The following is a 24099-nucleotide window of genomic DNA, read 5'->3' as shown; positions in this document are numbered from 1 at the left end:
TTACATCATTGTTTAATATCAACAAAGCAAAACTACTGTTACAAACTAAAGTTCTTGAGTTCAGAACAAAACCCAACAACATTGATGATGGGTTTGAAGATGTAAGCGAAGAAGTGGAAGACAATCTCATGAACCAATAGGCTTATGCTGTGCAAATGTACTGCCTTTTCCAAATCATGTTTTATGAATTACGTCACAGCAAAAAGAAAAAACTGCTACTCATGATCACTGTCCACGCAATCTAGGACAAGTGCAAAAGTAGAGAACTAATCACTTCAATGAATAGGACTGGTGTATCAACAAGTTATAATGGCATAGTACGGAGCAGGAACTTGTTAGCAGCTCATGCTGTAAAATCTTGTGAATCACTTTATAGGAAAGGATTTACAGTTGCTGCTCTTGATAATTTTGAAAAACCTCTCTTCTTTGTCTGGAACATCCAGCACACATGAAATGCCATGGTGTTTTTTCAAGACTGTACCAATGAAGTAGCTGCTCGAAAACAAGCTGTGCCAGCTGTAGGCATAAACAATCAAAGCTGCAAACTTATAACCCAACTGCCATGTCAACTTGTGTAAAATCACTACAAGCCAACAACACGTCTCAGACGACCATAAAGTTTCAAAGGGTCTGACTACATGGATCTCCTACCTGATGCTGTGGTCCGCAAAGCTGATTTAACGGAATTTAGCATATCACTTATTCGGTGCTAACTAAAGGATGAAAAAAGCCAGTTCCTTTGTGGGCTAGAATTAATGCTCTGATCTCTCAGAATACCATCCCACTGAAAAAGGTTGGGTTTTTACCACTAATGCCATCTTCAGTCGCAAATTACGCAACAGTATACAGAGATCTAAAAAATTAAAAAATGTGCATACTCAGCTTGAAGACCAGCCTATCCTGCCTGTTTTATGTGACGGTGTTTTTTGTATTGTAGCTGACATTTTTTTGAGCAATCCAGTAATTTGATGCTCTTTATTCAATGATGGGTGTTCTCCACATGACAAAAGTTGTGCTGCGGTGTGCAGAAGTTAGGTCAGTGTCTGTGGCATAGATGATGCTCTTACTGAAGCTGAAATCTTTGAAAGCAAAATGGTCCAGTCAGTAATGAGCGGAACTCATTATGTTCACTCGTTACAAGATATGCTCATCATATTGGAGGCTATGCAAACATTGCGTTGAAATGCTTTCTGGAACAAGAATGACAAATTAGGTTTTGCATATCTTATCTAAGAAGTGAACAAGGATCAGAGTGCACTTCATTCAAAAGACATAACACAAAGCCAGTCAATGATCAATACACTCAGTTCAAACTCAGCAAAACTGAAAACCAAGTTCATAGACTTTGTCAAAGAATGTGAAGAAAACTCAGAACTTTGCAAGTAATGGGGAAATGTTTTACACATGGTAGCTCTAGTGAAAAACATGGTACATGCTGATTGGGAAGTTGACTGGGAGCTGCATGTGAAGATGTTTGAGGTCCCTAATTACTGAGTTTCGCAAATTTGATTGTATAAACTATCTGAGATATGGGTCCTGGTATTTGGAAAGAGTGAAGAAGCTAGAGGTGAAAAACCATACCTCCACAGAAAACTCATCCAAAGACATTTTGTGGTGAAAGACAGAAAGGGAAGGTTCAATGCTGTGGCTTGAGATATGAAACTGGAACAGACGATCCAGAGATCACAGAAGTCCAAGGGAATTGTTGTTCAGACACTTAAAAGTGAATACGTTGCTCAACAGCAGCTAGTTTACCACAAAGTCCTTTTTAGTTGCAATGTTTTCAACGAGATGGCAAGTTCAAAATGAATGGACTATTGTGCAACTGTTCTTCACCACAACCTTGTGGGAAAGAGAGGGGAACGTTTTAAAACACATGTTGACAGCCTTACTCATTTCCTGCAGCAGCAAGGAAACCCCTTTGAAATGACTGAGCCTGTGCGACTACACAACTTCGTGACCAAACAATATGTGGATAACAATATAAAGACGCATCTAGTAGATGGCCTGGAACATGGATCGAAACTATATACAAAAGCTGTTTGACAATCACTAAAGCTAAACTTCCATGCTTTAATTGCCATAACAAGGGTTTCGTCTAACGAGCCACTACAAAACGAATATAAAGAACAACTTTTGCAAGCACATAGAGGATGGATGTAGCAAAAGAAAGGGGGTGAACGTATCAAGTAGAACATGCAATAGTGAGGCCCTGGGTCTAGTTAATTATTGGAGTGCTGGAGTATCCCTTTCTTAGGACGATTCCCCTCACCCACCCTTGGGTGTCATGCTTCATCATTGAGGATCTCTTCGCAGAGTCGTAGTGTGGTTAAAACGCCCTCACTGAAAGAGATAGCTCAGGGATGTTTTATTAGAGATGATGAGGTATACTAAACCTCTTGATGAGCAAGGTGTGGTGGGAGGTAACTGAAACAAAAGTGTAAGTGGCTAAAAGTAACTATGATATGCTGAATAATTTTAATATGGCATTCATAGGTCAGGATTAAAAGGTAAAGCTAAGACAGAGGACAATTCAATCTGTCAACAATTGAAAAGGTCGAAATGTTGCAGCCCAACACTCCCCGTAGCGGGTTTCATCAGGACCGAAGTGTGTGAAAGGAGACAGCAAACCCATGTACACTGGAATCTAACCTAGTCTCCACAAACCACACGGAGCATGAGCAAGACAACTTTACAACCAGGGACAAGCAGGGAAACAACTTGATTGTGAACGTGAACCAACGCCCTCTGAGTTCCAGCAAATCGGATTTGCTCAACAAAAGGCTTGGCCTTGTGCCCACTCATCAGAGCGATCCTTTTCAGGTCATTCAATAATTAGCACAATTTTTGAGAAAGATTAGTCTCGACTTTTTCTTCTCTGATAAAGAGAGCATTACAACACCAGATCAAACGTCCAATACCACCTTGTGTAAGAAATTTACATTCATGCCGCCTTTACATTACATACCTTCGGAGGTGATTACTTTTGAGAAGGCTGTCATGCAAGATGTCAATCTTGGTCTCACTTTTAACCAATCCCTCATACTGGAATCTGTCCAAGAGAGAACAAGGGGCACTTCTAAATCTTAGTACCGACACATCTATCATGATAAAGCCAACTGACAAAGGTGGTGACATTCTCATGGACACCCTTTCGTGAAGAGACAAATGTCTTAGGCAACTTTCAATGAGAAGTGTGTATCGTCCCCTGAAATCTGATCCTACTAAAAAACGACTTAAGAAGCAAAGGAACAGGGTTGGATCACTAATAAAGAAGCAGAGTTCCTGATCAATAGGGAGCCAGTTACTCCCTACTTTTATGTACTCCCCAAAATTTATAAAGATCAGAGACCACCTCCTGGGCATCCGATTATCTCTGGAAAAAGATCCCTTTTGGAGCCCCTTTCTCAATTCGTGGATTTTTTCTTACGACCGTTAGTTCTGAAAATGTCTACATATTTACAGGACACCAAAGCTGTCCTCAATGTCCTCCAGAATGTGAATTTTAACAAACATATAGACTACCTACTATCTTTTGATTTGGCATCTCTGTACACTTGCAAACATTACCCAAAATAGAATCCCTTTTCAGAACGAAAGGACTAGACACAATAACACCTTTTTTGTTTATCATGTATTTCGCAACCCTTGCCATGAAAGAAAATTTCTTTCAATTTGAAGAGGACCTGTTTCTCCAGATATCCGGAACATCTATTGGAAGTACATTTGCCCCAAGTCTGGTGAATCTCCACAACATTGAGACAGATCTGATCCGGACTCCCCACAATCCGTTCTGGTCCAACATCCAGCTTTGGAGGAGTTATATAGACGATGTCTTGGTTATATGGCGAGATGATGAAGCATGCCACCAAAGGGTGGGTGAGGGGAATCGTTCTAAGAAAGGGATACCTCAGCACTCCAATAATTAACTAGACTTAGGGCCCACTATTATGTTTTCTAGTAGTATGAGTGGGCAATCAGTCTCTGCTGGTCTCTAAATTTCCTCTGGTCCTCTTTATTTGTGTACTATATGCTGCAACTAAACCAGTGAAGCAGAAACTAGTGCAAGAGCTCGAAAAAAACTTTCACCTGAAGAATTTCAATTTGAAAAGGTATCCTCATTGAAAACTGCTTTTGGTGTGAACTATGTCACAAAAGTAAATGGTCAAGATTTCATCCATGCAAAACTTCGGAGAGGTCATTCAGACTGTTCTGCAGATATCAAAGTCAGTGTGCACCATGCAAAAACTGAACATTGTCTTTGACAGTTATCTTGAACCATCTGTCAAAGATTGTGAAAAATCAGAAGGCCTACAAGTGGAACAAATGACCTTACCTGTATCAAAAAGTAGACACCTATAAACTGTGCGATCTGATAAATTCTGGTCACCAACATCGAACAAAATGTACTTAAAGATGTTAAGTCGCCAACAAATGTAGATGCTTCAGTGAACACTAAATTTTCAAATACTGCAAGTGGAATAATTGTCAATGAGGAGTTGGTGCCTACAGAGATATATTCAAGAGGTACGGGTCATATTGTTCAAGAACTTAACAGAAAATTGGAGGAAGCTCACCTTTGTTTTGTGCCACGTTGAGATGACTCTTCAGAATGGTTCCAATCAAGTCATTGTACGCCAAATGACACAGATGTTATTATTGTGCTACTTAGATTTGTTGCAATGTTCATAAGTCAAGTATTGTCAGAATTATGAATACGTAATGGAACAGGCGAGAAGTAGCATGAAGTTGTTCACTACTGGTATGGGCAAGGGCCCGGGGCGAGAAGAGCTGTCACGTACTGTGTAACCCCCAGGCTGAAACAGACAGTGAAGGTGACTGGTGGTGTGTCCCTCCTGGAAAGGGTTCTCTTCTTTTTTCACAGCCGATTGATCGACCGGAATGGACTATGGCTCAGACTCCCGTACCGGAGAGGCATTCCTCCTTTTCACCACACGGCTCCTTCAACTGGGAGTACTCTCCGGACGTCTCTGCCTCCGTATCCATCATCAAGGATGAGGGGCCAATGAATGAAGTGACAAGCCACGTGTCAGGACTAGAGAGGGGAGACCTCGGAAAACACCGCTCGGCTGGAGATGCGGAACAAGCAACTGACGGAGAAGAAGCAGAGACGCCAAACGAGAGGAGACTGCTGTTTGTCTCAGCAATGAGGAACGAAGCTCTAGAGAACCCGGGAGTGCCAGGAGGCCAACAACCCCAAGCTTCGCCCCGCCAAGCTCCTGGAGGAGCGTGTCTTACACAGCTAAGTGCGCGGCTCCCAGGTGGGCCGGGAGGAGGGAGAAAGTCGGCGTTAGCTGGCAAACTGAAAAGAACCCTGTCTATCCGACTACCCCCCTTCACCAAAGCACGTCACTAGCTCGCAGACCGGTAGCACCTGCTGATCCCTCACTCTTTTCCCCCTGGGGAGATAACTCTCATTAACTTCCCTCACCAAATGCGACTCTTCTCTTTTTCGAGGACCAGATAAACCACGGACCCTAAAGAAAGAAGAGAAAGGGCCGCGGACCCTGAAACCAAGGAGTACCGAAGACGGATAAGGGGCATTATCCAAACGGAGCCCTGGCATATACCTTACACCCTGTAAAAAAAGGAATAAAAGAAGTTAAATTCCTCCCTGCTGTCTAGCTAAGTCTTTTTGATCCCTCACAATCGCCCTGCACTAAGAAGAGACCGTATGTTTCTAGAAATTCCCCATTGCGAGTCACTGGGATGCCATATTGAATAACTTTCAGGAGGAATCCTCGATAGACTGTAGTCCCTTGGGAGGGGGGGGTCAACGATGGCAGCGGGGTGGGAGATGTAGCGGGGTACCCTCCAACCTTTAGCGACTTGCACACTCTAGGCAACACCCAGGAGGGGGCGTAAACCTCATGCACCTCACCTGATGGACATGGTCAGTGGGCATCGTTGGTACATAATGTCCAGTCAACTAATGTAGAGGTGGGCTGGTGTAGTTATAGATGGGCTAAATTCTTCCTGTTATTTATGATTTGTCCCACCTCCTTTCTCTTCTGCCTCCGGATTCTTTTAGAGTTGATGGGAGAGAGGTTATATTGCCCTCATGCACAAGTTACTCCTGGCGCCCCACCCTTGTCGGACAGCTTCTCCCGGTAAATCAATGACACCTTTCAATCGCACTCTCCTGAGCTGCACTCTCCTGAGTTGTCCCACACCTTAACATTGCTTTTCCCTAAGCTATTACCTGCTGGGCGGGTGAGGGGGAACTACTCGATGGCCTATTCCTTGTCGGAGAGAATAATGGGTGGTGACAAGGTCTTTTCCCTTTTGTTGTTAATGTTGGATTTAACTCATGGATGCATTCATTTAACTGTATGGCAATGCAAACAACTTTCATGTTAGAGTTTCTTGTTGACTGTTTATCATAATGTATGAATCTGATTAAACTGATTAGACTTCAATCTCCACTGGAACGATCAGAAAGACGCAGTGGTGAATAGTCTCAAATCTTTCCTTGACGCGTCTAACCTCACTCAAATATGCAACAGCCCAACACACGACAAAGGCTCCATACTTGATCTCATCATCGCCAACGAAGACTCCACCCAATTAGGGGCAATCCAACCTTGTGATTGGTCAGACCACCACATTATCTCCTTCTTCATCAATGAAAAGGTTAAACCTGTCTCGGCTCAACCCACCAAATCTAAGATCTGGAAAAGGGACATGAAGAACCTTAACCCGAACTCCCTGCCTCCCCACCTCACCAATAGCCTCCTTCCCCCTCCTGGCACCTCTGATGTTCAATCACTGACTGACCACTACCTCAACTCTATGAATTCAATAATCAATGAAGCCGCCCCACTGCAACTAAAGAGAGTCTCCACCAAGATCTCGAACCCTTGGTATGATGGCAGACTCAACGAAGACAGGCGTGCTATGCGAATGGCAGAACGCACATGGAGATCAGTCCCCTCATCGCAAAATACTTAGGAGCAAGAGAAATGCCTACTTTAGGAAAATAAAGCGCGCAAAATCTGATTTCTTCAGCCTTCAGCTGGACCAAGCAAAAAACAGACCAAGAAAGCTGTTCGAACTAGTCAAAACTCAAACCAAGACGCAACCCCTACTCTCAAACGACACAACAAACATCATCCCACACTGTGAAGACTTTTCTGCCTTCTTTAAGCTAAAGACCGACAACATAAGGAGTGACCTCCTTAATGATGTAAGACGATACCCGAGCATCACCAAAATGCCCGACACCCAACCTAAAAATAACGCTTCCTGGTCGTCTTTCGAAACCTACACTGAAGAAGCAATACACAAACTGCTCAGCACCTTGAAGCCTTCTAATCACCTCACAGACCCACTACCTGCCAATGCTGTTAGAGACTTCATCCCCGCTCTTCTCCCACTCTGGACAAAAATCATTAATAGCTCCCTTCAGCAAGGTCTCATTCCAGACTCAAAGTGGGGCAAGTCACGCCCATACTCAAGAAACCTACAGCTGATCCGGTTGACTTAAACAACTACCGCCCTATCACCAATATCCCCACTCTGGCCAAGCTGTTGGAAAAATGTGTGCAACTCCAACTAACAAAACACATTGACCAGTTCGAACTCCTCGACCCTCACCAATCAGGCTTCCGAGCGAAACACAGCACGGAAACGGCCATGACACACATAATTGATGACGCCCTCCAAATCCTGGATCGCAACGACTCCTGCCTCCTCATTCTCCTGACCTATCCTCAGCATTCGACACGGTCAAACATGAGAACCTATTAGAGCTCCTAAATACCAGAATGGGCTTATCTGGGACTGTACTCAAATGGTTCACTTCCTTCCTACACAACCGATCCCAGAAGTTCAAGATTAACAACGTGCTGTCCGCTCCAGTGCCAGTAGATTTAGGCGTCCCACAAGGATCTTCCCTTTCACCCACGCTGTTCAACCTCATCATGGAACTTCTCGCTACCCTGCTCCAGGCATCCAATGTACACTTCCACATGTATGCCGATGACACTCAACTATACCTAAAGGTGCAATCCCCGGAAGATATCAAACTTCTGAACTGCACACTTAGGAACACCCAATCTTGGTTGGCCGACAATCACCTCAAACTAAACGCGTTGAAAACTGAGTTCCTCCTGATATCACCCCCTGCGAAAATTACCACCACCCAAATATGGCTCAATCACCTAACAGCATTCAACGTCCAACCCACCATCGTGGACTCTGCGAAATCCTTAAGCATCACACTTGACGCAAAGCTCAATATGCAACAGCACATTAGCAAAGCAACGAAAGGAGCTAACTTTCAAATCAACACTCTAAGGAAACTCATACCCTTCCTCCCAGCCAAGGACTTCCAAACTGCTGTACAAGCACTAGTTATCCCCCGCATAGACTATGGAATTGTGGCCCTCAAGCAACAACAGCACCCCTAAGAGCCTCCCTAAATGCGGCCGCGAGACTCATTTCGGGCTCAAGGAAACACTCTCATATAACCCCTGACCTGAAATCGCTGAAATGGCTTCCCCTCGAAGCCAGAATACAATTGAAAATTGCGGTTATGACACACTCAGCCATACACCACAAGGCTCCCACCTACCTCACTCAAAAGCTGACTATATCAGGAGGTTCGAGATCCAATAGAAGTACCAAAAGTCTGCTCCTGAAACCTCGCAGATTCCGTAAGGAAAAAACCTACAAGCGCTCCTTCTCGGGAATGGCACCGAGGATCTGGAACGCACTCCCTCCTGAAACGAGGATTATCTCCTCCACTGTACTCTTCAAGAAAGAAGTGAAAGCCATCCTTATGGCCAAGTTTACATGATCCTCACTGTTGCTGCTCAGAGTCTATGCACCGATCTTGTAACGTTGGATAATTAGTGATCCATTAACTTTCTGTTCATGACCTATTGACCTCTTTTGCAGTTGGATCATAGACCCTGCACCGTCCTATAGTATTGTCTTTTGAGGGTTTACTGGTATCCACTGATCTCTATGGCAGCTGGATCAGAGTCTCTGCACCACCCTATCCTAATGTCTATTTGAATGTTTATTATTAGCTCTAGTCCTGTATTGTAGCTAGCTCAGACTCAGCACCGTCTTATACTTTTGTCTAATTGAGTGTTCTCTGCTACCTCATGATCTCTACTTTAGTTAGATCAAAGACTCTGCACCGCCTTATTTTACTGTCTAGCTGAGTGTTTACCTGTATCTTATTGCACATGATTGTTATCCTATTATGCTACCTTTCACTATACTGTACCCAATTACTATGTCTACTCACCCTACTGTGAAGCGCTCTGATATCTGTTAAGATCTTGTTCGCGCTATATAAAACTTTGAATAAATAAATAAATAAATAAAATAAATAAACTGTCACCAGGGCTTTGCCTGGTGTATCACCCTTCTGCTATTTTATTGTAGGTGTCATCATATAGACATCAGGTTCATTCTATGGATATGTAACTACCGGACGGTAGTTCTATGTAGGCACCAATCCCTAATGTTTGGCGTGTCATATGGGTTCCTTGGGGTTTACCCGCTACTGTGATCATATTCTGATATGGGCATAGCATGTAAATCACAATATCTTGCCTGTAACATACATTCTTACATTCTTTACCGACTGCTGCAAAACATGTCATTTGCTCTGCCATTGTCTTGTACAAATGAAAATCAGAAAACTTTAATAAACAGATTCAAACAAAATGGAACAGGCAAGGAAACACTTAATTCCGCTTCATATTCTGTACAAGAAACCTGACCCAGAGATGCCCAGTGTTCTTATCAAGGCACATATTCTTAAGGGTGATGACACTGTGAGCAAAACTGGAACAAAGCTTGGAGCTTTAACGATTTGCTGAGATAGAAAAAAAATGCGACTTAAAGACGTAGAAAAATACATTGAGCACGTGTGGAAAACGAGTTCGGACTGTCACACATTTGACAATCTTTGGTACAGTGTGTTCAAGAGATCAGTCCCACTAAGTGACGTTCCACCGACATCATATTCTGCAAGTGGACACATTAAAAGAGCGTTCTACTGGATCAAAAGATGTGTAAATGTTTTAGATCTTGCATATGTAGGGTAAGATCTGTGTAAATTTAGTTGTGAAGATATTGATGGGGTGCCAAAATCTCGGAAATTTCTAAAGCCTCTAACCACAGAACTTACACGTAAATGTATTTGCAAAATCTGTGCTAAAAAAAAAATTCCCTGTCAATATGCTCTTCTAAAATGTTCAACATTCTGCAAATGCACCACAAGCGATTGCCGAAACAAGTAAAGTGAACTATAAAACTGTGTCTAAAACAGGAGCGATAAACATTTTTTTTTCAAATTCAGATCCTAAACATTGTTTGGTGTATACATAAAAGGATTAAAAAACATTATTTGTTTCATTTCTATATATGTCTCTTCTTCCTCTATTATAGCTGCCATTTTGGAAAAAGGTGGAAGGCTTGGTCTGAGGAGTTATTTTCTGTCTCTAGAAGACTACTTGACCCCCAAAACCAAAGAAGTATATGGGAATCTTGGTTCCGGAAATATGAAATATGACATCACCACTGCAACACATCCGCCCTTTTTAAAAATGTTGTCTAGAAAAATTTGGCCTGGATCTGCAATGACCCAAGCTAAATTACTTCTCTAATGATCCAACAACACAAATAAAAAATGGGAATCTCTGGACATCAATTATTTTTACAGAGGTATATCAGTGGGCCAGGATTAGGTAGTATCGTACTGCATGACGCTACTGTAACAATAAGTGAATCTCCATGACCAGTAGTTTATGAAAACATGCAGAAGCATATTTGGCACTTACTCTGTATGACCCTGAAAGACATTCACGGAATGGATTGAAGGATCTCTAAAATCCCAGAGGCGAAAGGTTGTGTCACGCGATGACGTCACCACAAGGCGCTGGGTAGGATGTGTACAACAATGGGTTAGTTCTTGATCATGTCCTATCATTATAGACAAATATATGTAAGAATTGTATTAGTATTCCATTTATTGTTTTTAACATTTGAATTCATCACATTCAAAGTGGAGAAACACATGAAAGTTATTTTAAAACTACTAACGAGAAAACGGTGTTTGTAAGTCACTCACATGTTTTTTATTAAGAGGAGTTATTTTAAACATTAGTAAGTACCAATAAACACACTAACTGGCTTCACACAGTAAAACTAACTTAAGTGTTTCAGTGACAGTGCGCTCTACAAATTAACATAGCATAACATAACATAACTTAACATAGGATAACACAAGATAAGATAAAAATAACATAAGAAGAGGTGGGCCAGAAACTAAAAGATGACATTCCAAATTACACTGTTGCCCATTTTCGGTATGTTATAAAGCCTAAATCTAGAATTACAGATAGAGGCCTCAAATGATGAAGTGGAGGAGGCCTCACTGGACCTCTGAGAGGTCCTGGTAAGACAGACCGATGAGAGGGAACTTTTCTTTCTTTCCAGTGTGCTCACATTAGGCCAACAAAATCTATTTTATAAAATGCGATTTTCACATATTTTACAATACAAATAACCACAGCTATACCCAAAGCAATGACATAGTATTGCAAAGTTTATGATTTTCATACTTCACAGGGTTTCCAAGTAATGTTCATATGTGTAAAGTTTTTCTTAGGTCTAAATAAGGACATAGGTTCTATAAATTGTCACAAAATTCATGACTTGTATGACAATGTTACAGAATGAAAAGCTTTAAAACCTTCGCAAAGTTGCAGTTAATTCCAAATAACGTTGTCAAAAAACGCATCACATACCACTAGAAAGCAACTTGAGGAAATGTAAGCTTGCTACAGTATGCTTTTATATGTAAACGTGTTACTTACCTACCTGGCAGCAATTATCACTAAACCTCATTTTGAATGTGGATTACGACCCTTTCACCCATAGGCAACCTTACTGCATTCCATTTTTTTAATTATAAATATACAGACTGATACAGTCACTCACCCATACATTCACTGAGACACCTAATCACTCACTCTCACAGTCAGCATGCACCCACTTTATCATCTATACAGGCACTCATACACTCACTAATTCACAAATACACCGTAGTAAATATATTTCACACGCAAACTTTTTAAAAACACTCGCAGTCACTGGATGATATCATGAGTGATGTCATTTAAGGTGCCAAGAGTGATGTAATATGAGAGGTCATAAGCAGTGCATTGCAGGGGTGCGCGAGTTATAGTTAGCTCACCTAACTATAACTGCTGAATTTCATTGGTTTTGTACAAGTGAACCAGAGCCCAAGTATAAAGTCCCTGTAACCTTTATTTTTTTTAAGTGAATTTCTAAGTTTTTTAAAATTGTATTTCCTATCTATAATGGCCCTGTAACCTTTGTTTTTTTTAGTGAATTTCTAATCTCTGATTTTCTTTCCCTCCTCGCACATTGCCGTATTAATATTTCAACTGAAGAAATTCTATTAGGTACATCAAACACACATCGACCCCACTCAATGCACAGGTTTATCTTCATTGCTATGGCTGTTTACAGATTGTGCATTGCGTCAGCCTGGATAGATCCTTTAGCACCATCGTTTGTAGAATGGAGAACCAGGCTGTTAGCAACTTGCAACATAGAAATAGCGATTTATAGAAACAAAGGGAGGATAAAGCGGAATAAGGGTTTGTTGATTTGGGCTCCTTTGCTAGATTGGATGCATGAGGAGTGAAATGCTTCAACCGTGCTGGTTTTATATCTAATGTCTCCCTCTCTTCATGTTTATACCTTGTTTATACCTTGTTTTCAGTTCGTCAGCATAAATGTTCATTGTACAAATTTATTTACTTTTCTCCATGTCTGCTAAAAATGAACATTAAGCTAGATTGTGCTACCTGTTCTGTTGGGGTGGGGGGTGGGGTGTAACGACGATGGTATGTAACATTTAAATGCAAATAAAAATTGTTAAAAAAAAAATGAATTTCTAAGGTTTTGCAAATCCTATTTCCTAACTATTTCCTAACTATAACGTCCCTGTAACCTTTGGCTTTTACAGTGAATTTCTTCGTTTTTTTTTTTAAACTAGTGATTGCATTTGCAGCAGGGCCGGACTGGGAACCAAAATCGGCCCTGGCAAAGTGCTCGGCCGGCCCCCCGCACCCCGGGCGGGAGGGGCGCAAGCGCTTTGCAAGGGCCGCTTTTCAGCCGATTTTGTTACAGGGCTGATTTTGCAGCTATGCTGCAAAAACGGCTCTGCAACAAAAACGGCCCCCAGGGCCCAAAACCGGCCCCCACCCTTGCAGCCGACCGGGGGATTGCCCGGTGCTCACAACGGCCAGTCCGGGCCTGGTTTGCAGAATGGTGGAGAAAGGGTGCGGGCCACCGACCACCTCTCTTCTGGGCCCCCAAGAACCCTAAGCATCCAAGAGGACTACATCCCCAACCAGCAATGCACCAGTATGCACGTTTGCAGAGTTGTGGAGAAAGGGGGCATGGCCTTCAAAGTCCTCTCAGCAATCGCACTGTGAGACTTACTGCAGGTAACAGAAGGTCTAGTTGCCCCCCAAGGACCCTTTGGCGCCAAGGGGACTTCACCCTCAACCAGCAGTGTACCAGGAGTAGCATTTGCAGAGTGGTGGAGAAAGGGGCCGTGACCGCTGCAACTTCCCAGCAATCCTGCTATGTTCGACTTACTGGGGGTAACAGGAGGGGTACTTGGCCCCGAAGGGACTTCATCCTCCAACCAGTTGTGCGCCAGGAGGTATGTTTGCAGAGTGGTACAGAAAGAAGGCGGGCCCTCCCCCTTTATAACAAGGGGGGGCGTAGCTCCCTTTCCCTGGGCCGATTTTGGCCCCGGGGACCCCACCCCTCAGGGCCTGGCCTTTAATTTGTTTTGGATTTTTTTTTGTATTTAAGGGAGGGGGGCCCCATCCCCTGGGGCTTGGCCACATCTTTATTTTTTCAATTTTAAATCAGGGAATGAGGGCCACGCAGTCCCCTTTCTTGGGCCGATTTTGGCCCCAGGGACCCCCTCCCCTGGGCCCAGCCTTTATATTTTACATTAATACTAGGGTACGGGGCCGTGCTGCCCCGCGGGCCAATTTTGGCCCTGGGGACCCCATCCCCTGGCCATTTAAAGATGGGAGGGGGCTGCACTGCCCCCCTCCCGTCGCTAATTGGGCCCGGGGGCCCCCATCCTCTGGGGCGTTGCCATTTAAAGTGGATGCCTCCAGGGCACGCATTCACCACTGGGACCACCGGGGAGCCTCAAGGCCCCGCGGTCACTGCCGCCTTCCCGCCTCCTGGGGGAGCAGACATTGCTTCGACACAGAGGGAACTGCTAACATGCAGCTCCCTCTCTGTCAAAGCAATTGTGCTCGCTTTCAGCAAGCGAGAGCATTTCACTACTCTCACTTCCTGAAAGCGAGCACAGTTTGCTTTGGCTTGGCATGAGCAGTGAAGCTCTCACCAAGCCATAGCAAACAGCTATGTCCCAGGACATAGGAGCCAGAGCCATCTTTGGGCACGCAGTCCACCAGGACTGGGGGGGGGGGGGGGCGGGGGACAGGTCTGTGTGCCCCCCCACATTTTTTATTTGAAATGCCCTGGTGAAGTGGCAGTCCCCTGGGCTGAAAGGGGGTCAGAGAGGCCCCCCATTTAATAAGTAAACAAGCCCCAGGAGGTGGTGGTCTCCAGGTTCGCAGGGCACGGCACTCTCTGTATAATGAAAACCAAGAACCCCAGGGAGGTGGTGGTCCCCGGGGTTTAAACAAACCCCTGGAGGGGGCTAGTTTATTTTGTATATGTCACTGAGATTTGGCCCACCCGGTAGCTTCTTTTAAAAGGTGCTGGGGGTGCTGGGGCTCCTGTGTCTATTTTGCTGCGGGTCCACCTGCGAATTCACAGCAAAATTAAATAAAATATTCCTTTTAACATGAGACGCCCTCCCCCACAACATATGTCGGGGTGGAGGGGCCAGGGTCTTATAACCCTGCTGCCTTTTCTTTATTTTTTTACCTTTTTTGGGGGACTTGGCTTTAAGCCGAGTCCCAGAATGGCTGCCAACACTTCTGGTTGAAGTGTTGGCAGCCAATCAAATTTGAGTAGGATCCGCGAGTCCACTGCTAGGACTCGCGTTCCAAGAGGTCTATATTTGTTAACCTTAGATATCTCTGAAACTACTGAACGGATTAGCTTAGTGTAATTCTGTTCAGCGATTCGGACTGTAGTAGTGTTAAGAAAACATGAAAATCTCCATAGACATAACATGAGGAAAACATGTTTTGGGACCACCCTTTTTTCTCGGCTCCTGCTTGATGGATCTATCCAAAACAAAAAAAAACTTTTCCAATGGAAACTTTGTTTCTAACTATAACTACCTACTGGAAATAGATGTATATAGTTATATAACAGTTTTATGCAAAAAGGGGCTGAGGCAATATGCTACCGCACCTACCACCTCAGTGGGAAAAGTTATCAAATGCTTAGAGTGTTGCACAGAAATGGAAGATCAGCTCCTTTCGACTTCCAATGCAGAAGAGACTTGTTAAACGTTATTCGATTTATATGGTTCAGCACCACTACTGAACAATATTTTTGTTCATGATAGCTCAGCACGGTTATGTAGATCAACAGACAGTGCATATAATTCACAATCTCCAATAGTTTTTGTTTTGAAGAAAATTCCTTATTCATATTCTTCTCCTTTTATTAGTCTCCTTAAAAACAGTAGCCAACGCTTTTCGTCCTCATGGTCTTCCTCATGGGTCTATTTAAGATCTTTCTAAGTGAGACACAGTGCTGGTATTTATAGCGTTGGCAGTATGTCAAATTTCTTATGGATAGCTTGCTCATTGAGTCCTCTAAAGTTAGACCCAAACATGCTAGCCCATGCAATGAGCCACTGTGTAGAATAATTCCACTTTTTGTTAATGAAGAGAGTGTTCAAAGTTTATCAGGACTTGCTGATAAACGTTTCCTGAATCTGAGTTTGAGTGGCTAAGAGCCAAAACTCTTCATGTGGTGTGCTTTGGGAATCCTGACCCCATAAGACGTAAGAAGTTGCCCAAAAACATTTGGGGGGGGGGGGGCATGCTAGGGTCCACTGTGGTGCTCGGCGCAGTCCCCAGTGTGAATACACAACGGATCTTTGGAACCAGCGCTCAATTAAAAAAAAATACACCCACTCTTTGACATACTCTTAGACTTTTTCACACTCCCACACACACATCCATACAACACCTAACAACGTCACACCCATACAGCCACTCACACACCCACTCAAAGACCCACAAAACCACTCACACACCCATACAATCAGTGATGTACCCAGTCAGACCCACAAACCACTCACACCTACTCACAGACCCATACAGCTACTCACACATACAAACAAACTCACAGACCCTCAAAACCACTCACACACCTGGTCACAGACCCAAACAGCCACTCACAGACCCGCACAGCCACTCACACACACACTCCCTCACACACACACAGACAACCATGAACACACCCACTCATTCCCAGATATTCACATACCACCCGTATGGATCTGCAACAGATCCGTGGATCCAGATCCCAATTTTTAAAAAAGACACCTGGTCACAGACCCAAACAGCCACTCACAGACCCACACAGCCACTCACACACACACACACACACTCCCTCACACACCCAGACAACCATGAACACACCCACTCATTCCCAGACATTCACACACCACCCGTATGGATCTGCAACAGATCCGTGGATCCAGATGCCAATTTTTAAAAAAGACACCCACTCACACCCCACAAAACCACTCATGTATACATGCACTCACACACCTATACAGTCACTCACACACCCACTCACAGACCAAACAGGCACTCACACACCCATCCATACAGTCCCTCTCATACCCAGTTAGACACCCACAGAGCCACTAACACACTCATATAGCCCTACACACATCTACACAGTTACTTAAACACCTACTCACACACCCACACAGGCAGTGATGCACAAGTTACTTACCTTCGGTAACGATATACCAGTAAGAAACATTAGCAGTGAGGGATTCCTTACCTTAGAATTACCCCCAGGCATCAGACTGGATCTGGAATGTTTTCGTCAGCAGTACCCCTGCGCGTCCGAAGGTGGCATAGTGCGGCTCCGCGTCCATCTTTGGCGCTGTGGTCACCGAGATGATGTGGCAGCAGCTACTTAGACGCCGCCCTCGCGCACTGACATCAGTTCTGTACACGACTTTCCGTGCCAGGAACGCAGAGCCATGCAAGATACTGACCACTGGTGCCTTGAAACTAGAGCCCTGAAAGGGATGACCTTAATCCTAGAAATCAGTTCGCATAACGGGGAGGATGGGTGGGGCGGTAAGGAATCTATCACTACTAATGTTTCTTACAGATATATCGTTACCGAAGGTAAGTAACTTGTGTATCTGAAAGAAACACATTTAAAATAGATAACCAAGCAATACCAACCCCGGTGGTGGGTCTGCGAACCAAGATCACACCAGAGAGTCCTGGAGAACCGAACGGCCAAAAAAGCTGTCTCTTCGGACTTGGCTGTCCAGGCAGTAATGCTTGGTAAACGTGTGCAGCGAGGCATAGGTAGCTGCCTGAAAGATGACATACAGGGGAACTCCCTGTCCCAAAGCAGTAGTGGCTGCCGTCGCCCTGGTAGAATGGGCGTGTAGCCACACCGGAGGTTCCTTTTTAGCCAAATAATAACAAGCCTTAATGCACAGAATGACCCACCGAGAAATTGTCCTTTCGTGCACGGCATGACCTTTCTTGGTGCCCACATAACCAACAAAGAGCTGGTCAACCACCCGAAACGGTTGTGTGGTTCAGGTAGAATTAGAGCGCACGTTTTGGGTGCAGACGGTGGAGCCTCTCTTCCTCTTTCGAGGAATGCGGAGGCGGAAAGAAAGTGGGCAAAGTGATGGTCCACCCGATGTGAAAAGCAGTGAAAACCTTTGGCAGAAAAGATGGCCAAGTTCTTAGAACTACTTTGTCCGGACGGACAGTGAGAAAAGGAGGTTTAGAAGAAAGAGCCTGGAGTTCACTTACTCTTCTGGCAGAGGTGATGGCAACCAGGAAAGCAGTCTTTAAAGTGAGAAGACGAAGAGGACAGTTGTGAATTGGCTCAAAGGGAGCACACATCAGATATGTTAGAACCAGGTTCAAGTCCCACTGAGGCATTATGAAAGGAACAGGAGGGAAAAGATGAGTAATGCTGTTGGACCCGGCCCCACGGCATGGTCCTAACCCTCCCCGCATGGTGGGCTCAGGACGACAACGGCCCTCCATCAGACCCCGGGCGCCCCTTGGCCCGACCTTACACGAACTACCAACGAGAGCAACCCCCCTGACACACCATCACTCTCCTCCCCTGGAACATGGCGGACCCAGCGTATCCCCAACCCTACCGGCCCGACTCCATCCTGGGCCCATCACGTTACGAGCACGAGTAGGACGGCAGTTGTATCCTGGAGTCAAGAGCCCTGCTGACGCCGTCGCGGCTGACCCGAGAAGAACTCATTACCCTGAAGCCTGAACCATCTTTGGAGCCTGCTGGCGCTGCCGCGGTCCATCTTCGCTGAACCATCTTTGGAGCCTGCTGGCGCTGCCGCGGTCCATCTTCGATGAAACTATCTTTGGAGCCTGCTGGCGCTGCCGCGGTCCATCTTAGCTGAACCATCTTTGGAGCCTGCTGGCGCTGCCGCGGTCCGTCTTAGCGGAACCATCTTTGGAGCCTGCTGGCGCTGCCGCGGTCCACCTTAGCTGAAACATCCTTGGAGCCTGCTGGCGCTGCCGCGGCCCATCTTCGCCGAAACCATCTCGAGGCCTGCTGGCGCCGCCGCGTCCCCCTCGCCGTTAAGGACCATCTGTCGAGTCCTGATGGCGCTGCCGCGGCTCGAACCCTCGAACCCCCCGGCTCGAGGATTGAGAGCTGTGCGCAGGGTATCCCTTCCTTCACTCGTACGGAGTCTGTCCCGCTACCCTGTACCTTATTTACGAGACTTTTCAGATCCCTCGATCTACCTGTATATATCGCTGAAGACAAGCAACCTTTATTCCTGATAAAGCCTAAGTACTTATCCTCTTGTGTGGTGTCCATTTGTAGTGGTGTGGTTACTCTGCTGTACGATCCTAGGAGAGTGCCTCACCCAGGAGGCCTCTCAATAGCGCTCGGCTACTTCTAGACGGAGGGGTGGACTCGGGGGTGGTCAGTCAGACATCTTCTGCCTCCCCGGGATCGCCTTCCTAACAAATGCATTTTAAGAATCTACTTACAACAGGGGACTTGAAAAGGGAAGGCTTATTTGGAAGCCGTAAAAAGGCTGAAATGGCCGAGAGATGGCACTTAATAGTGCCCAGAGCAGAGCCCTGCTGGGCCAAAGAAAAAAGGAATAGAAGGACCTCTGAAAGAGGGGCAGAATGGAAAACCACAGATTTTGCTGTGCACCATGCCACAAACTTATTTCACCTGCAGGCGTATATTGTCTTAGTGGTGGGCCGCCTGGCCGCCAAGATCACATTACAAACTTCGGGAGGCAGACATGGGGAGAGGATTTGGCCTAATGCTAGGGTGGTCGACATTGAATCTGGGGAAACGGGTTCGAGTCTCGGCAAAGACGCTGAATATCCTGTGATTCTAGGCAAATCACTTAATCTCCCTGTGCCTAACAAAAATGAATGTGTCCTCATGTAACGCAACTGGTGCTATGTAAAGAGCTCCGATACCCGATACCGGGTCAAGTACGCGCTATATAAAACTCTGTTAAAAAAAATAAAAGGTCAAAAGACATCAACTGCCGTCGCTCAATCTCCATGCAAGGAGGTGGAGGCTGGACAGGTTCGGGTGGAGGACCGTCCTCTGGTGCTGCAACAGAAGATCCTCCCGAAGAGGCAGTCGGATCGGGGGATCGATGGCCTTGCTGAGTAGCTCGGGATACCATACTCTTAGAGCCAAGTCCAGAGCCACATGAATGACTTGGGCCCAGTCGCGCTTGATCTTCTTCAGCACTCTGGGTAGAAGTGGTATAGACTGAAAGGTGGATAGTAGACCGCAACTCCACTCGCGATGAAAAGTGTCGCCTAGCGAGTGCCGCCTTGGAAATTCCAACAAGCAGAACTGATGACATTGCGCGTTCGGTGGCGAATAGATCTAGCCAAGGCTCTCCCCACTGCTGAAAGCGACCTTACGCCACGTCTGACTTCAAACACCATTCGTGATCCATCATGCACCGGTGGCTGTGTTTGTCGGCCCTGGCATTGAGCGAACCTGCCAGGTGTTGAACCAGCAGGGAAATGCCCTGGTGTTCCAGCCAAGTCCAGAGGTGCAGAGCCTCCTGACATAGGGTCCACAACCCCACCCCACCCTGTTTGTTGCAGTACCACATGGCGGTGGTGTTGTCGGTGAACACCTGCACCACTCTTCCCCGTCCAGAGGGGAGGAATGCCTTCAGTGCAAGCCGGGTCGTCCGAAGCTCCAGAAGGTTGACGTGGAGCCCGGACTCCGCCATAGACCAGAGGCCTCTGATCTCCGCCTCTCCCATGTGGCCGCCCCATCCCAAAAGGCACAAGGCCGTCACAACTGTGTGCTCAGGATGGGGAAGGGAGAGGGATCTGCCATTGACCCAATTGCGATTCGTGAGCCACCTCTGCAATTGTCGTGCAGTGCCCTCCGAGATATGGATGTGATCGGCGAGGTTGCCCTTATGCTGTGCCCACTGGAACTGGAACTTCTGTCCCACTGCAGAGTCTGCATATGCCATCTGGCATGATCCACTAGCAGGATGCAGGAGGCTATCCGGACCATGAGACAGAGGGTCATCCTGACCGAAACCCAGGATACAGGCTGAAAGATCAGAAATATAGCCTAAATATCCCGGACTCGCTGCTCAGGAGGATAAACCCGAAACTGCACCGAGGCCAGAACCACTCCGATGAAGAGGAGCTTCTGAGAGGGAATCAGGTGCGACTTCGGCACATTGATGGAGAACCCCAGCAAATGCGGAAGGTCGGCCGTAGTCTAGAGGTGGGAGACGATTGTCCGGGGCGAGCCCGCCTTCAACAACCAGTCGACGAGATAGGGGAAGACTGGAACCCCCGATATGCGCAGATGAGCTGCGACCACTGCCATCACTTTCATGAATACCCGAGGGGCGCTGATAAGGCCGAAGGGGAGCACGGTAAACTGAAAGTGCTCATGGCATACCCTGAACCGCAGGTAACGCTGGTGGGCCGGCAGGATGGGGATGTGGAAATGAGCGTCCTGTAAGTCCAACGCTACCATCCAGTCTCCAGGGTCAAGGGCAGACTAGACCTGAGCTAGAGTCAACACCTTGAACTTCTCCTTCCGGAGGAAGCGGTTGACGTTCCTGATTTCAAGATAGGACACAGGCCCTTGTCCTTCTTGGGTACCAGAAAGTAGTGGGAATAATACGCACAACATACTTCTGGCCCAGGAACGCGCTTGATTGACCCCTTGACCAAGAATGACCTCATTGGGCATGGACCTGCCCACGTGAGAGGTGGGCAGGCATTATGTGCTAACTTTCATTCTGTTTTATTCCCTGTACAGATACTACGAGTCAAAGACTAAACTGTATGTATTTTGAATTGGGCGCTCACACATTAGGTGTGCATCCTCACTTTATTAATGGTTTTCACAAGGAGCGGCACACATGGGGCTGCTCCCCGTGTAGTCCTGAAGAAGAGGTCTAGGGGATACCTAGAAACATGTCAGCCGAGTATTAGAGACTGTATACATATAACAGTTATATCTTTTCCCTACTATTTAACCCTTTTTTTATCCTTACCAACTAGGAGCGAGAATAAAATATTAGCTCACTAGCTAGGTATTTTTAACATCACTTTCACCACTCCACGAACACTGCACGACACATTTCTTCACAAAAAAGTGCCCCTACGTAGTTGCGCAAGTCAAAGCACGCCCCAAGCAGCAGCTGTTTGGGATGGCCCCAGTGATGAAGAATGCCACCTAGGGGCAAACCCTGGGTGAGTGAGGGGACTCAATAAAATAATTTTCTTTTCTTTGGACAGGGCTCTTCTTTTTTCACGCAGTTAGCGGAATCCCCATTCACTTGGTTAGGTGTTTTGAATCTGACATTTACAGATTTTTGTGAACAACATGTACATTGGAGGGTGAACTTAACCAGAACCTCCATCTCCCCTCTTTTTTGATTGTATATACACACACACACACAAAAAACAGATGGACTCACTAAAGAACAAAAATATATTTCCACTATAATGTTTTGACTTCCGCTTTCTTCAGGTAGTACACAATTGTTTGCTCAGAGGCTGCACAGTTGAAACTGCAGAAAATTAAAAAAGCATCACAAATAAAGATTCCTTTTGAAATGTGGAATCAATGCAGTCCTGAAATCTCTTGAGATATGTAGTAACCAGGTGGTGGTGTTAGTGATCAGTCTATCGGGTGATGCGCTTTAAAAATTCAGCAGTGTCAGCTGTGCAGCCTATCCATGCCAATTACCTGGTACTGGTTGATTCTAACCTTCATGTGTATGATCGCAACAACAAACCTTCACAGCAATTTTTGTCCTCTATGGTAGGTTTCAATCTAAAACAACTAATTAAGGTGCCCACTAACAATGCAGTCCATACACTGGACCAGATTTTAGCAAATCCTGCGACAGTCTTGGTAAAACGGGTCCTCAAACTTACCTCGTCTGACCACATTTTGGTTCCATTTAATGTAGTCTCCCATCACAGCCCCTTGCGGTGCACAAAGTCTAAGTCTTCGTCCAGACCTTGGCATAAAGTCTTAGCCTCTCATGGAACTGCTGCAGTCCACGCCCGGTCTCTGGACAGGGGTCTTAGAACACAATGTAGTGTGCTTTAATAATTGGCTGTCCAATGCCATTGATATCATTTCCCCTCGGAAATCCTGTTCCTCAAAGAGGTTAAAACCTTCTGCTCCTTGGTTCTCTGATGCCCTCAAAGCAGGAAACTCAGTTTGCAAAAAGCTAGAAGGGTTTTACAGATCCATGTAAGATAATGGCACTAAAACAATGTACAAGCCTGTCTTAAAAAAAACCCTGTGCTGCTATTAGGTTGGCCCAAAAACCCTTCATCGATCTCGAACATCTTGGAGGCAGCAAGCAAACCCTGAGAGTTGTTTAAAATTGTCAATTTGTTTCTCTTACTCAATGTAAAAAAAAAACACCTCTTGTCTTCCATGGACTAATGTGTATACCTCTGTTCTTCAATAAAATCCAAACCATTTAAGATTGATTTCTGACACAGAGTCCTACTATTCAAGGAGCAACATGCAAACCATACCTCGGTCCGTCATTTTCTAGATTTCTCCAACTAACCATTGAGGAATCAGCAGCTGAACTCGAAAGTTGCAAGTCTGGCTCAGCCCTGTCATTTTGGAACTTGCTGCCCCTGTGGTCAACCCGATCTTAAACAGACTGCTAAATGACTCCCTAGAACCGGCACTGGTTCCTTCCAGCCTTTGCTACTCCCCCTGCTCAAGAAGCCAACTGCTGACCCTAAGGTTCTGAGTAAATTTAAGCATATTTCACCCTTTTTTACGGTTGTTAAATTACTTGAGAAAAATGTTAATAGGCAGATATGACATTTTCTTCACATTTTCTTGAATTCAATCACCTGTTGCATGGCTCCAAATCTGGATTTTGTGCTGGCTGCAGCACTGAGCCAGCCCTGCTTGAAGTCTCAGAATACATTTAAGAAAATTTGGATTTAAATACCTCTTTTATGGTAATGCTACTACAACTCTCCTTGGCATAGGATACAGTCGCTCATGCCATTCTGCTTGAGAGACTAGAAAAGATTAGTATTAGAGACCAAGCCATGTTATGGTTGAAATCCTTCATTAGTGACTGCTCTGAGGCAGTTTTCATCCCACCTTTTACCTCTGCCTCAAAACCGCTAGAGTACGGAGTGCCTCAGGGCTAGGCCCTTAGCCGCACTCTTTTGAATATATACTTGGAGCCACTGGTGAAACTAGTTGAGTCTTTGGGGGTGAGAGTTGTATCCTAAGCAGATGACAACCAACTCCTACTGGCCTTGCAGGAAAATGTTCTAA

The 24099-nt window shown here is 45.4% G+C and overlaps 1 protein-coding gene across 4 annotated transcripts in view; it reads right to left on the bottom strand.

The window, feature by feature from the left end:
• Window positions 1-24099, bottom strand: part of WDR37 (WD repeat domain 37) — a 537887-nt gene that overhangs the window by 209423 nt on the left and 304365 nt on the right. For all 4 annotated transcript variants that reach the window (XM_078663303.1, XM_078663304.1, XM_078663302.1 and 1 more), the window contains one exon: window positions 10824-10965. In XM_078663303.1, coding sequence (XP_078519429.1) covers window positions 10824-10965 — 142 coding nt within the window. The remainder of the gene's footprint in view (window positions 1-10823; window positions 10966-24099) is intronic.

Source organism: Lissotriton helveticus, chromosome 10, assembly GCF_964261635.1.
Source record: "Lissotriton helveticus chromosome 10, aLisHel1.1, whole genome shotgun sequence".
NCBI lineage: Eukaryota > Metazoa > Chordata > Amphibia > Caudata > Salamandridae > Lissotriton > Lissotriton helveticus.
This window is presented reverse-complemented; position numbering and strand designations above follow the sequence as displayed.